The sequence below is a fragment of the Gobius niger genome (assembly GCF_951799975.1).
Source record: "Gobius niger genome assembly, chromosome: 3".
Classification (NCBI taxonomy): Eukaryota; Metazoa; Chordata; class Actinopteri; order Gobiiformes; family Gobiidae; genus Gobius; species Gobius niger.
The window spans coordinates 38,791,096-38,806,477 of record NC_136854.1 but is presented as its reverse complement, the minus strand read 5'-3'; the positions used below and the strand labels follow the sequence as shown (position 1 = coordinate 38,806,477).

General features: G+C 40.9%; 1 protein-coding gene and 1 long non-coding RNA gene across 7 annotated transcripts in view; both read left to right on the top strand.

Moving 5' to 3' along the window:
* The window catches only part of LOC306960926, a 1,017,426-nt gene that overhangs the window by 115,449 nt on the left and 886,595 nt on the right, over positions 1–15,382 (top strand). The gene's annotated exons all lie outside the window — the stretch shown is intronic.
* The window catches only part of LOC306960774 (protocadherin-10-like), a 44,822-nt gene that overhangs the window by 22,241 nt on the left and 7,199 nt on the right, over positions 1–15,382 (top strand). The window contains exon 4 of one of the 5 annotated variants that reach the window (XM_079553307.1): positions 13,408–13,568. In XM_079553307.1, coding sequence (XP_079409433.1) covers positions 13,408–13,568 — 161 coding nt within the window. Of the gene's footprint in view, positions 1–13,407; positions 14,115–15,382 lie in introns of those variants that run through there. The other 4 variants (XM_079553306.1, XM_079553304.1, XM_079553303.1 and 1 more) reach the window with 4 other exon arrangements.

Below are 15,382 nucleotides of genomic sequence, written 5' to 3'. Positions count from 1 at the left end.
CTGGCGTCTTCAAAGAGCGCTACGACAGGCGAAATTCAGGCAGGAGTTCGGTTGGAGCCCGAGTTCCCCCGCTGCTTGACTATATTTACGCATCATTTTCCCAAGTACATTACACGTCTGCGTTGGCTTAATAATATACCGGCAAGCTCCGAAATAGGAAATCAAGCCGACTCTCTGCAAATGGCTCCCCACATTAGCTCAGTGTAAGGGTTATCTGTGCAGGTGCGCTATACATTTTGCATCCGTGGGTCTATTCTTTGAGCTGATTTATTTTCACCTCTTGCAACACATAGAGGCTCGGTGCATTGTGGGAAATCGGTGCCTTATCTGTGCAGTGGCACCGATAAATCTGCCGCGCCTGAGGTCAACACCCGCGAGTGTCCGAGACGGAAATTAATTTGCAGGACGTCCATTAAAAGGGTAAAGGTTAGCGGCGAGGTGGGAATTAATAAACACACACTGATTTATGGTCATATGACAACATAAATATAACTTGTTCCTGTGCATTTTTACATTTTGTTATGTATACAACCTGCACCCTTAAAAAAAAAAGCTGGTAGGCATTGTTTATGGAAGAAGCAATCATTGTAATTCATTTATACTAATACTAATGAACACAATACTCTTGTTCTTCTTGTTATGGAATGTATTGTTGCTGCTGTTGTGTTTGATGGATTATTGTGGTGGCTTTTCTTGTTGCATTGTGACATGAACAGAATAAATAAGCAGATTGTTTGAAATTTCTACCGCTGTGGTAAAGAAAGTCTTCTCACTGCTGTAATCACGGTGTGGTTTGGAAAAATAAAGCTTTAAATTGCATTGTCCGCTCTGCCAGTAGGACTATCGGTGTGGAACTTCAGTCCCGGGCATTAGCCATCGTTAAGGACCCGCTGCATCCTGCCAGGGAGCGACATTTTCTTTTCCCCCTCGGATAGTTGGCACATCAACCCATCACAAGTAATGAGAGTGAAATATATCAAAACACTCAGCTTAACCCTGACCCTGCCCGAGCCACTAACCTGAAGGACAGTGGGCGGGTGCCTCATCTTAATACATCTCTGATTGGATGATGAATGCGCACTGTGTACCAACTATCCTAGGAAAAAGAAAAAAAAAACACTGCCAGGGACTTGTTTGAACTTCTCTCTTCGTGCCAACAAATGTGGCAAATGTCGCCACAACAGAAGCTTCTTCCCACAAGCTGTGATGACTTTGAACAATGCACTCTGATCAGGCTTCATTACTTTTTACCTTTTAATTACGTTTCACAAATGCAAGTTAGTCATTTTATGCTCACTACTGCCACCTCAGGTTGAACGCGTAACTGCAGTCTCTATATTAAGATTGTGCATGATTTTAGAGGCAGTTGTGGTGAATAGGTTCATTCTATACTGTAGGACAGGGGTGTCGTTTGGGTCGACGGCCGAAATTCAGCCCATACGGCGGGTCGCGGGCCACATATATTGTAAAGGACTGTGGCCTCATAAATAACGGCTTACACTTATTGTGCTTCATCAGCCTGTGTCACATGTTTCTCAAAGTGCCACATGAAGTCAATATTCATTCACTCCACATTCAATGGCAGTAAGTTACTATTGTAGCCACAGCCGCCCCGAGGCAGACTGACCATTTACCACGTGGCTATAATATGCTGTTTATATTCTGATCTCCTATTATGTCAGTCCCCTCTGCTGGACATGTGTGGAATTCTTTCCTTTTGTTAATTCAAGCTGCCCCCTAGTGGCTGGATTGAGCAAATGGGTTATTTCTTTAAAAATCCATAACTTCGCACAGGAATGGGCTAGAGACTTAGTTTTTGTTGTTGTTGACATGCTCAGGAATTCATGCTCCTCAAAGGTCCACATTAAATCCTCTCACGGGCCGCATATGGCCCGCGGGCCTTGACCTTGACACGTGTGCATTAGGACATGGCTGGAACATGTAGGGGGACGAAAATGATTAGATTTAACATTTTTAAAGTCCGTAGAGTTCCTTTAAACTCTATTGTAACCTTTTTTAAAAAAAAAACGTATTTAACTATGTGGCTTGCTTGTTTTTCAGACTGTATTTTATGTTTTATGAGTGAATGTTTGACAGTGGACTTTGAGCTACTTTGAGCACCTTTTTTTCCAATGTGGTTTTTAAGCTGCAAATGGCAAATGAACTGAATCTGGATCTAAATGAAATGAAAGTTTTTTCCTGACTTGTAGCCATTTGACTTGTATGAGGGCATTGGTCACTAATTAATTTGCCCGGGGCCCAAAATGTTTTCTTCAATAGAGACTCCATGCCTAATATCTTTGTTAGGCATTTGGATCAAGCTTATTATGTAAAACCGTTCATGGTTCCTCTTGACTGTTCTGGTGCTAATCATTTATTACCAAAGGCAGGATTTTTTTCTTTTTCTTCACTACATCAAAAGGATCACATTTACTCTAAGTTGTAGTTGATGTACTTTTCCACTTTTATTGTCCACACCTGGAGTGACGTTTTCGTTTCAAAGTGCACTATGCTATATTGCCACTATATACAGTAACTATGACATAGCCTTGGCCGCCCATAAGCAGGGTTATTTTTGCCCTGCTCCCTGGCACACTTTCTCTGGTAAATGTTGAGGTTGCTTGTTTTGTTCTCTGCCTCCACGCAGCAGCACTGACCCACAGCCAGAGACAGTATGTGCTGAGAGACAGAAAAAGCGGGCCCTTGGCAGCGGATTCACAGACTGCGACTGGTCACGAGGGGTCGAAAACAGACAGATCCGTGTATTTAAAGCAGCTCAAAAACTAACGACAATATGTTAAATAAAACGCCAATCTGCCCGGCATGTCGCATCCCCTTTCTCCAAATCCTCATCTCCCTGTCTATATCCATCTGCCACGGTTTAATATGGATTGTAGGTATTAGAGAAAAAGGATGAGTCATTATATCAAATCAGTTGTATCCATTTCCATCAAAATGTGAACATTGCTGATTGTACTTTCTTGTTCTGAAAGTGGCTGGAGCTTAAAACCTCTTACTCCCCGCCTTAACCAAGCTAATATTCTCCAGCTCAGCTTTACCTAAATCTAAAAGCTTCTCGACTGGAGCTTACAGACTCTCGGCCAGAACGCCTCATTTGAAAGCTAAGACCTACAAAACTGATCGTAACTTTTTTGTTGCGTTATCGCCATGTTTATGTCACAATTTTGTCATGTTTTTGCCTCTTTTAGGCATGTTTTTGTCACCTTTTTATTGTATTGTTATTGCTTTTCCTTGCACATTTTTGTTGCTTTTGTTGTCACTTCTTTTGGGGGTCAGCCCTATGTTCCCCTGTATCAATGTCCCCCTGTACCAATGTTCCCTGGTACCTATGTCCCCCGGTACCTACGTCCCCCTTTACCTTTGTTCCCCTGTACCTATGGTCCCCTATACCTATGTCCCCTTGTACCTATGGCCCCCTGTGCCTATGTTCCCCTGTACCTTTTTTTCCCTTGTACCTATGGTCCCCTGTACTTATGTCCCCCTGTACCTATGGTCCCCTGTGCCTATGTCCCCCGGTGCCTATGGTCCCTTGTACCTATGTCTCCCTGTACCTATGTTCCCCTGTACCTTTGTTCCCCTGTACCTATGGTCCCCTGTACCTATGTCCCCCGGTACCTGTGGTCCCCTGTACCTATGGTCCCCTGTACCTATGGTCCCCTGTACCTATGGTCCCCTGTACCTATGGTACCCTGTACCTATGTCCCCCGGTACCTATGGTCCCCTGTACCTATGGTCCCCTGTACCTATGGTCCCCTGTACCTATGGTCCCCTGTACCTATGTCCCCCAGCACCTATGTTCCCCTGTACCAACTCACCCCTTTTTTGTCACCCACGTTTTCATTGCTATTTTGACGCTTTGTTCAAAGAAGTGTTTAGATTTCGGTAATGCCATACTGGAGAAAATGTGTTTGTTTCAGGCGGGGGTAAGAGATTCATGGAAAAAAAGCAAAAGGCACAATTCCACTTTTCTCAAAACATTTAGCATTCTTCTGCATAATTTGAGTTCCTTGGTTGGCGCATTGTTAAGACTAAAACACACTCCACCGTGCCATAATTGTTGCAAACCTCACACACTCGATACAGAAGGCCTCTTGAAGCCCTTTCTCAATAGCCTCTGTTGACTGTGGCGCGTGGTAAACAACACCCTCCTACTTCTCCCGTAAATCCCGGCTCTCCTCATTTGCTCACTCTCTGTTTTGGACTATCCCTGGTCCCATCTGTGGCCGCCCGGGTCTCCACTCTCATCTCCGTATGGTGGTGCTGACTTGGTGCTCCTCCGACCTGCTGTCCCCCCCCACCACTCTCTCTCACTCCCTTCTCTGTCTCTCGTGATGAACTATGTAACTCGTCCATCTGTTTGGTCTTTTGGCAGTGAGCGCATGTGTGGGCCCGGTCGCTTTAGCCTTTAGCATAACCGAAAGCAACCGCATAGTATTTTGAGTTGTATTGTCTGATATTTTTGTGTTCCGGATGACATTTACGATTATTACAAGCCATGAAATTAAAGCGAACAGAGGGGAAAGTTTCCGAAAACACTTTTATTCAAGCGTCATGTTGTATAGACTCGGGTGTTTTTTTTTTTTTTTGCAGTCTTGACAAGTTGCACAACATCAATTATTCGATCGCCTGTGACAAAATGTTGCATTATAAATGTCAGCGGAAGAGTAGAAAGAAGACACGTATTAAGTTTAATACCTTACCAACCTTTAAAAGTTTACAGCTTCTTGGAAACAGGGTATGTGTCTTCTTTTGTAGAAGGCCACGGTGAATCATCTTCCTCTCTTTATTTCACTCCAACAAAAATCGATCATGTAGTCTTCCTTTAGACCTTTGGCTAATTTTGTCCCTGAACATTTTCACATTTATGCTTTGAGGTACTGCATTTAATTTGATGAACTGCATTTGTGTCTAAATATAGCACATTTTCCTCTCGCGTGAACCAGGAAGTCAGAGGCTAAGTTAGCACAGTGTTAGCATTAATGGTCCGCCCTGTTCACGTCTCAACGCTGTATCAATTCTGGCTCAGACGTGCTTCTAACTCAAGTGAACTATTGGTCTGTGAGAACGAGAAACACGCATAGGCAACAGCTGAGAGATTTTACTCAACGACCTACAACTTTCACGGCTTGATAATGGGGTAATACAGGTACTGAAAGTCAAAGAGAAACTGGATGTGGTTTGATAGTTATTTCACCAGGAACATTATAACGTTAGTTTTTGGTGTATAGCTCCCAAAATGGTGGTTGAAGATTCTTGTTCTACCATGACCCCTGCACGGATATCAAATAATAGGGCTGGGACAAAATATAATTGTGCAATACATCGCAAATACATCTTTGTTGCCAGTGATGTGCACAAACCATTGTTGCCCGGGCAACAGCCCTTTTGGGGCAGCTACCTTTTTACCGTTTTTTTCTGTCTCCTTCATAATAAACATTATATAAAACTAGGGGTGGGACTTTAACGCGTTAATGTCAATGAATTCATTCAAAGATTTTAACGCATTAATTTTTTTAACGCAATGAATCGGATTTCCCCCCAAGCCGGAACCTTTCTATTTGCGTGCTTCTGGTACGCCCATATATCTGACGCACATCCGGCCACAACAGCAATGGATGGGGACGCTTCACTCGGCCCGTTGGGGACTCAGTTTTGTTTTAAAAAACATACTGATGGGAAGATAGACAGCTGTATTGCTGTGTGCAGGTTGTGCAAAAAAATAGTTCTCCTTCCATTGTAGTTACTCTAGTCTAAAATACCATCTCAATGCAAGACTTGCTGGGGTCAACACAGAGATGTCCTCGATGCTAATGTCTCAAACAAACGCTCCAGCCAGCTCACTCTGAGCCACAATAACCCTAACCCTTGTCAAAATAAGAAATGGCACTTTGATTTATGTTTACTGCAATTGTTAAACACATAATAATTTAGGTGCCAAAAACTGTTGTTTTTGGTTTTCTATTAAAATTCAATGAATTAATTACAGACCTGTAATTAAGTCGAGTAAAACATGTTATCGAGTCCCACCACTATATGAAAGAGCTGCAAAAGGGCAGCGATGAGACTTAAAATGGAGTTCTTCATTTAATATCTTTCGTTTTAATAATTCCTAAATGAATGGGACTGGTGTGTCTTTCCCTCCCTCCTGCTTAAGGCAGCAGCAGGAGAGGTCCAGGCACAAACTTACGAACGGAGGGACATATAGTAAAAAAAGGAGACATTGGGCCTCATAAAAGTATTCTCTGGATCACAAGCGGCAAAACGCTGCTTTTTTTTCTGAAAATCCACCTCATATTCACATAATAATCCTGCTGTAAAGATAATATACTTTGTGCAATAGAATATTATTATATTATGTATCACAATGCGTATCTGGCAAACATTGGCATGTTATCGAATGGATCATGACAAAAGTGCATTGTCCCTGCCCTAATTAAATAAATGGAATATTTATGTCTTTGCAGTTACATTTTCTTATGAATGTAATAATCTAGTCTAAAGTATGAATAGCTAAACTACAAGGACACCGTAGCCTCACACCAGTGTGTTCCTCCTTTTGTCCGTGACCGTGTTCTGTGTTTTGTGTCGAGTGTTGAGCTGATGTTGAATGCTGTGTTTGTGTGTGGAATGAAATGAAATTATATTACTGCAACTAAATAATTTCAGCCCAATAGCAGCTATTCAAATTACACAATTTCGCTTTCATTAAATTGTTTCTACAATCTAGCACGTTCACTCCAAATGAAAACATCTTCCTCTCAGATACACTTCCCACTGTCTCTAAATGAAAATACAAGATTGCTGTTCTAATCACTTAAAAACCCTTTAACATAGCCAGGGTTGAGTAATGAAAGCATCTAACTTTGTTCACCTTCAGTGGTTTTCATTTGCAAAGAACATCATGTTATTAGCTGTAAGCAAGCAGTCTAATTGTACTTGGGTCATTCTCTTAATATAGAGCCAACACAGGGAGCCTCCTCTGAACAGGTGTTCTCTCTTAATGGTTGTGACCTTAGAGTTATCTATCTTCAGTATTAGATTATGTAACCTGTTTATATGCATAGATAAATGGAGTAGGCTGTGTCCGGAAGGGCATCTGTTATGAAAAATGAATCACTCCACTGACCTCCAAACAAATGTACAGCCCAGGGGGAGTTCATAATGATTACTTACTGTATGGAAGCAGCTTCATTACGAGAATGAAACAGACTTTGTAGAGTTTCCAAGAAAAGAAAGTCACAGCGGTACGACTTTATTACTTTTATGCTCGTTGCTATTTCATCCAAATGACAGCAACAATTACAACTGCAATATGTATGTTTTTAATATACATGCCACATTAAAGCGAGGCACGGCAGGTGAAAACACCGTTTTTTCATGCAGTCGATGTGGAGATTTGTAGCAACTTTTCTCCCTTAACATCTTAGTTTTCATTTCACAGTATATAAAAGTAAAAACTTAGCTTGTACAATGCTTATTTCATGATGTTTTGTCGCTAGTGAGGTGGAGGTATCCTGGAAGTAGCTCCATAATCGCTTTGCAAAGCCGTCTTTCCCTCATGCATTAATTCTAAAATATTGACATGTTATACATCCTCGTGTCCTGTGAAGGATCCCTGAGATGACACTGCAATCAAAATATGGTAATTTCCTTTCTGGGAGCCACTAGTACGAAAGACCGGAGAAATGTTCTCATGCATGTGCACATGTTAAAAAACTTCAGGGCTTAGGCTTTTTTGCTCCTACAGACTCCAAACTTTCTAGTCTTGGACTTAACAATATGTTGAATCTTTTTTGTTTTATTTTTCCAGACAGATTTCTTTATATCTAGTTTCTAGCCTGATTATTGAGCTTTAAGCACAGAAAAACAAAGATTGGGGTGAATATGTGCTTTTGTTTTGGTCACGTTAATGCAATTACGGCCGAGCGAGCGCCGACCCGCTGCACCACAGCAGGACCGGCTGTAGGCGACATCTCTTTCTATCGGGACACGAACATTGTTTAGCTGATGATGGGGTTAATTCGTTTTTAGTTTGACCTATGAGATCCTATATAAGGCTTAAAGTTGGTCATTTTTATGCTCCCTACTGCCACCCCAGGTCTTACATGTAATTACAGGTTCAATAATTTAAGCTCGGACACGAATTTTTGAGTGACAGTGCAGTTGTGGTGAATAGGTCTGAGCTCATTCTATGCCTTAGGACATTGCTGGGACATGTAGGGGGAGGAAAATACTTCATTTTAAAAATTTTAAAGGGGCTATATGCAAGTTTGTGACTTTATACTCACTACTGCCATCTCAGGCCTTATGCGTAACTGCAGCCTCTATATTAAGCTCGTGCATGACAGCACTTCGGACCCGAATAAACACCTTTTTGAGTGACTGTGCAGGATTTTAGAGGCAGTTGTGGTGAACAGGTCTGAGCTCATTCTACACATTAGGACATGGCTGGAACATGTAGGGGGAGGAAAATACATAATTTTAACATTTTTAAACTCCCTATAGTCCCTTTAAGGAAGAACACAAGACAGGGCAATGTAATCGAGAAAATGAATGTGAGGCTGCCATCAGAGCACCACCTCGGTCGACCTCTTCTCTTTTTATAAGCGCCCTCTCGCAAGTTACGCAGGCACATAGACGATAACCATACCTATACCACGCCAGGCACACGATCTGGCCCCAAAAATGTCTTATTTTAATATGAAAATTGCAAACATAAAATTACATAAAACAAGCAATACATTTTTTTTTTTTCACCTGCAGTGTCTCGCCTTAAAAAAAACATGGTAAAATGCAAACCACTCCTACTGTTTCCACTTTGTTTACGCATTATCCTAGCATTTCATACAACGCTACCTACCCATATGTTTTTAATGTCTAAAGTAAAAGAGGCACTGGTGTCATCACTCGGAAATGTCATCGCAGCACTTAGCGTTACAATTTGCACATTTGCAGGTATGGTTTCTGCCTTGCCCTTCTCGAAAGAGCAGCGACGCTTCTTAAAACTGCATCCCGATATGGCACTCCGCCCCCAAAACCGCCGATCTTTAGCGTCCCGCCTATCAACATCCATTTTAGGTCCTCGAGTTACTCATCCAGGTGCTCGTATTGATGTACGCCGTGTTCCCGGTGCGTCTCCACTTCTATTTACACACACGTACTTCAATTACAGCGTTTTGCAGACTGTCCTTTTAGCGATAGAGGAACGGCAGAGTTATCAGCACAGAAGATCGAGACAATAGATTGGTGTAAGTGGAAACTTTGATCCACGGGCCTCTGCCGCTGCAGGGAACCCAACATTAGTGATCCTGCACTGCGTTGTTTTTTTAGTTTTTTTTTAACAGAGCCCATATCAGTATCTACCTCCCTACAAAAGCTGCATATCCCTATCTTTGAACACTGTTTTATGGTTATTCTCTAATTCAAAGTTGATTTTACCTTTAGCCTCTTTTGACTCAGCTTCAACAGTGTAAATTTAGATAGTGTTTCCTTAGATAAAGCCACTTAGAGGTAACACTTGTCATTGACTATAGTATCACACCATTAACCGTCACTGCTCAGCTTGAAATGTGTTCAGCGACATTTAAACATTGATTATTTAAAGATTTTACTTAGCCCGGTCGGCCGACTTTGTGAAACTGTTCGGTGTCTACTGCTTAATGTTCAATTCTCGAGCAGCTTGATTTGGGACAGCTTTATCGCAACGTATTTGAATAATATTAATATGGAGGAAGGTTAATCTTACTGGAGTAAAACAATATGCGGCATGAGAGGCTTCTGTGTTTCAATTCATTAAACATGTTTCAATTAGTTTAAAGGGACTATACAGAGTTAAAAAAAAAAAAAAAAAAGTATTTTCCTCCCCCTACATGTTCCAGCCATGCCCTTCAAGGTGTACAATGAGCTCAGACCTGTTCACCACAACTGCCTCTAAAATCCTGCACTGTCACTCAAAAAGGTGTGAATTCGGGTCCGAAGTGCCGTCATCCACGAGCTTAATATAGAAGGTGCAGTTACACATATGACCAGAGGTGGCAGTAGTGAGTATAAAATGGCTTTTTTATGCATCTAGCCCCTTTAAGCTATACTGAGAATGATCGTACCATTTGTAAATATCACAATTTCCACATCATGTTATGTTTTTCCTGTCCAATTTCCTCAGCACTTAAACATAACTCGAACAGTTCAATAATCATGTACAGTGGGAGGGAAAAGTATGTGAACCCTTTGGAATTTCTCACATTTCTGAATAAATTGTTCATAAAATGCGGTCTGACCTCATCATATTTTTATTGGCCGTAACATGTAAACATTCACAGGACAGGGGGAAAAAAAGTAAGTGAACCTCCTGGCTAAGGAAAGAACGAATTAGACAAATATATGCAGACATTTAGAGTCAGTTGTCGAATCTTCAACTACAGGAAACGTCTGGATGTTTATTGGTTATTGGAGGATCCAAGGGTTCACTTACTTTTTCCTCCTTGTCCTGTGAATGTTTACATGTTATGGCCAATAAAACTATGATGTCATTGTTTGGGTGGTATACGTTTAATCAGACAGTGTTTACTTATTCTTGTGATTTTATTAAAAGATCAGACAACATTTTATGACCAATTTAGGCAGAAATGTGAGAAATTCCAAAGGGTTCACATACTTTTACCTCCCGCTGTAGTAATTTCACCTTTTACCTGATTGGGCCATGATTATTTCAGTTCTACTTAAAAGTTAGGGTAACTTAAAGAGACTAGATGCAAGTTGGTCATTTTATACTCACTGCTGCCACCTCAGGTCATACGTGTAACTGCATTTTCTATATTAAGCTTGTGAATGACGGCACTTCAGACCCGAAGTAACAACTTTTTGAGTGACAGTGCTGGATTTTAGAGGCAGTTGCGGTGAATCTGGGCTCATTCTACACATTAGGACATGGCTGGAACATGTAGGGGGAGGAAAAATACACATTTTTTACATTTTTAAACTCTGTATAGTCCCTTTAAGTTAAAGTGCATATGACAGGCTTTAATGCATTTGAGAATATGACTTATTTAGATGGATAACATCGGTTGTAAGTAATAATTATAATTTTATTTCAGTGAATCAGCAATTTTAATGACGAAATCTTGGGCAGGAAAGTTATCTTTATTTAACCTTTTAAGCTACTGACCGGAAGTGACACAGATGGGGGTAAAGCTCCACAGCAGTTTGACTCATTTCCCATTAACATCACATGGTTGGCACGGCAACAGTTAAAAATGATTTGCCTCTCAGTCATTTTGTTCAAGAAGTGTCTGGATAAGGAACACTTACAGAAGTTCTCGTCTCTGGATACAGTTTGCAATTCCTTCTAAAATTGACTCGGATTCATCGACTTAATGAATGGCAATTTAACAACAACAAAAAAGAAGAAAAATAAAGCTCAGAGGAGACGGCAGCGTTTGTGGATTGTGATCCCGCGCTCACATATGCTTTCTTCTTTCTAACAGATTGTAATTAACACAACTGGTACCTCATTGTCTATGCTGTGTCTGTGAGCGTCTGTCCTTTGCTATTATATCATTTCAGATGGTAATTTTATCTTTTTGTGCGTCTCGTTTTGTTTTTGGCATCAACGCCGCCTCGATTACACACTTTGTCATTTTGTATAGAGATGATTGACATTAGCGCAAGATTAAGCCGCTCGGGAGTATTCTTCTTTTTGTGACTTGCTCCTTGAGATAATTGTGTGAGAATGATTCGATATGGATTTGCGTTTTGTCTCTCGTTGTTGGGGTTTTTTCTATTGTCAGAAGGCAATGAGCTGATAACACGAGGGGGCTGGGGGTGGGGATGGGGAATGCGGGATGTTTTTACAACACCACCTCGTTCTGATTGTGCTCAGTACATTGGGAATGAATGTGGTGACAGCTAATACAAACGGTTTGCTTCATCGATGCTGACCTTGCCTCCCAGATGAATAGGTTTTGCATCTCACGGTTCCCCTATACACGCAGGTAGAGAGAGAGAGAGAGAGATAGAGAGAGATTCAAATCATATGCTTAGACTGGCGTTTGAAAGAGTGCATATTTTAAAAAAAGAGAAAAAAAATAATTACATTTGCCTTTGTGCTAAAATTTGTGTTGCGACCTTGTCTTTTGAGTGCAGCCGGCAGCCGCTCTGACCACCTCATCACACACTAATACAGGGAAGATGGATTTGTTTATTATTGCCCAGAAAAACCAAACTGAGCAACCTACTTAATATGCAATTAAAAAAACAAATACAGTATCTCACATCGACTAACAAGTGCCTCAATGAAACAATAATCTGCGCGTAATATCTGAGGGTAATACAAGTGTTAATGGGATGATTGGCGGGTCTTCCATCTCCCCCTGGTGAAAACCACACTTGCAGCTTTCCCTGCACCGACCCGGAGACCCCAATACACACTAATGGAATCATGAAGAAGAAGCTAGCAGGCTAACGGGCAAAGCTAACTGCAGGCTAGCGAAACTTAAACAGTATTTACAGCCAAGTTTGAGTGAAAAAAAAAAATCTCCATTGTGTAATTGGATGTAAATTATCCCTCTCCCTTCTGTCAGCGTAGTATTTACTCTCACGGACAATTAATTAGTTAGAAACACCTGCAGTGGCGCTTGTGGCCTCTAGGGGCATGAGTTACCTAGTGCTACTGCTTTAAAGATAAAGATTATAAAGATATCAAAAATCCCCTCTGAGAAAAAGTATTTGTAACTAATATGTCAACAAAACAAAACTATATATTTAATTTTGGTTCGATCCATTATTCAGATTCCGTCCCTAAAAAATACGGGAAATTACTTTTATTTTAGTTTAGTTAAGTCTTTATTGAAGGGACAGTGCACAGAGACATTAAGCTCAAAGACAGGTGTTCTGCTAAATAGCTAGCTTCCATCTGCAGTCCCTGGATACATGAATAATATACAGTTACAGGTAATCAAAGTACAGGTAAATACAAAACAGAAAAATTAAACAGGATATGCCCACTCGCTGACACTGACCCTCACACACACACACATACACAGCATCACACCTGTATAATGCAGCCACACCTCTCATTCACTAAACACTAAACACACATTTAATTGTAAAATGTTCTGAATATAAATATACATTAAGTTGTCCTGTGGTTCAAACATAGTGTCCACCTCAGTGTGAACAGCTTTGAGTTTTTATGGACAAACATAAAATGACCAAAACTTGCAGTACATTGTGGCCATACCGCCTTGGCTATGCCCGATCCCGTCAGACCTTGGAAGCTAAGCAGGGAGGGGCCCGGTCGGTATTGGGATGGGAGACAGCATCTAAACTAGTTTGTTTCTCCTGCATCACTAACCCCCCTCTCCCCCTCTCTTTCTCTTTGTCTCTCAGGTGCGGATCTCTTCTCCAACTGCACCGAGGAGTGTAAGGCCCTGGGACACTCCGACCGCTGCTGGATGCCCTCCTTCGTGGCGTCGGACGGCCGCCAGGGGCCCGACTACCGCAGTAACCTGCACGTGCCGGGCATGGACTCCGCCCTGCCCGACACCGAGGTACCGCCGCCGCCGCCGCAGCCGTCCGCCCCCGCCAGCCTGTCCGAGCAGCTCTCCATCCCCTCATCGCTGTCCTCCTCGACCAACGATAGGTCATTCTCCACATTTGGCAAGGACGGTCAGAGATCTCAGTCACACCACAGCCTTCACCATCCTGTCCATCAGAGCCCGCAGTACAGCTCCAGCACGCTAGAGAGGAAAGAGTATGATAGGGGGACGCTCCCGTACAAACCCACCTTTCTCTGTGAGTATCAGTACGAAACCTCCCTGGGGCCGCTCGACTTCGGTCTGGTCCAGTATCGATACTAACCGAATAGTGGAGGAGGGATTGGCTTCTTTGATTCCAATCTGGACTTATTCAAATATTTATGTTCTTCTATTTTAAGAAGTTTGTTATGTATTTTTTTTTTATTATTATTTGTAAAAATTATATTTTTGATGAATGTAAATGCACTGTAAAACCCCCCAAAATCTGTGGCAAACTCAAATGAATTGGGGAAAGGTATTGCCCCAAATTATTTGAGTTTTTTAACTTCCATATACAAAGTTTGCTCTGCTCCTACACATACAGTATAACTTCTATGTAAATTGTTGACATGTTAATTTACTATTTATGTTTAATTGCTATATTGTTAACATTAAACACTACAAAAAAGTAATATCCAGATAAGCTAAAATTACTGCAATTAAGAATATTTGACCCTAATATGAGTAATTTTGACTTGACTGATATAGAAACATCTGCCAATGGAATGAGTAGTTTTGCAGTTAACTTCTTAACCTTGAAACGAGCACATTTTCTCGCTGTTTGGCTTTACTCAAAACTAAAAGTATCTTGAACAAAATGTCAAAACAGTGACGAAAACAAGGATGTAAATACAACAAAAAAGTGACCCCCCAAAAAAAAGAAAAGAAGCAACAAAAGTGTGTTGGAAAAGCAACAATATCGCAATAAAAAAGCGTCAAAAACACGACTAAAAGGCTGCAAGCTCCAGTCGAAGGGCTTTTAGATTTGGGTAAAGCTGAACTGGAGAAAATGTGCTTGGCTAAGATGGGGGTGAAAAACATGCGGTGAAACTCGGAAAATTAGAATATCGTTAAAAAAGTGCATTCATTTCTGTTACTTATACTGTCAAACGATACTTTACAATACTTTACTACCCTTGATACATTGTACCTGCCGCATTTAGTGCAATGTAATGTACTCTTTAACAATGTGTAATAACGTGTACCTATGTGTCACATACACAATGGAATAATATGTATTAGTATTTTGGAGGTACATAATGTAATAACATATAAGACCCTAACCTTAAGCCTTAACACTAAGGGTCTTATGTATTATTACAATATGTACCTCCAAAGTACAGATACGCAATATTCCTTTGAGTATGCACTACATAGGTGCAAGTTATTACACGCGGTTACAGAGCAGATTGCATTGTACAACATTTGGTTTGGTGTAATGTATCAAGGTAGTGTAAAACAAAGTGTTACCACGATAGACTCATTACATGCAAAGTGAGATATGCGTTGCCTTTATTTGTTACAAGTTTCATTATTATGGCTCAGCTTGTAAAAACTCCAAATGAAAGATATCAAAAAAATTAGAACATTTTGAAAATGGATTGTAAGTGCCATGATCATCAAAATTATAACAAATAAAGGAAAATGTCACTTTGCATGTAATGAGTCTATGTCATATGTGACTTTCACATTTTAAGTTGAATAACAAAAAACTTTGGAACAATATTCTAATTTTCCGAGTTTCACCTGTATTTCAAGTAAAATGAGATCTATTGTCTAATTTTAAG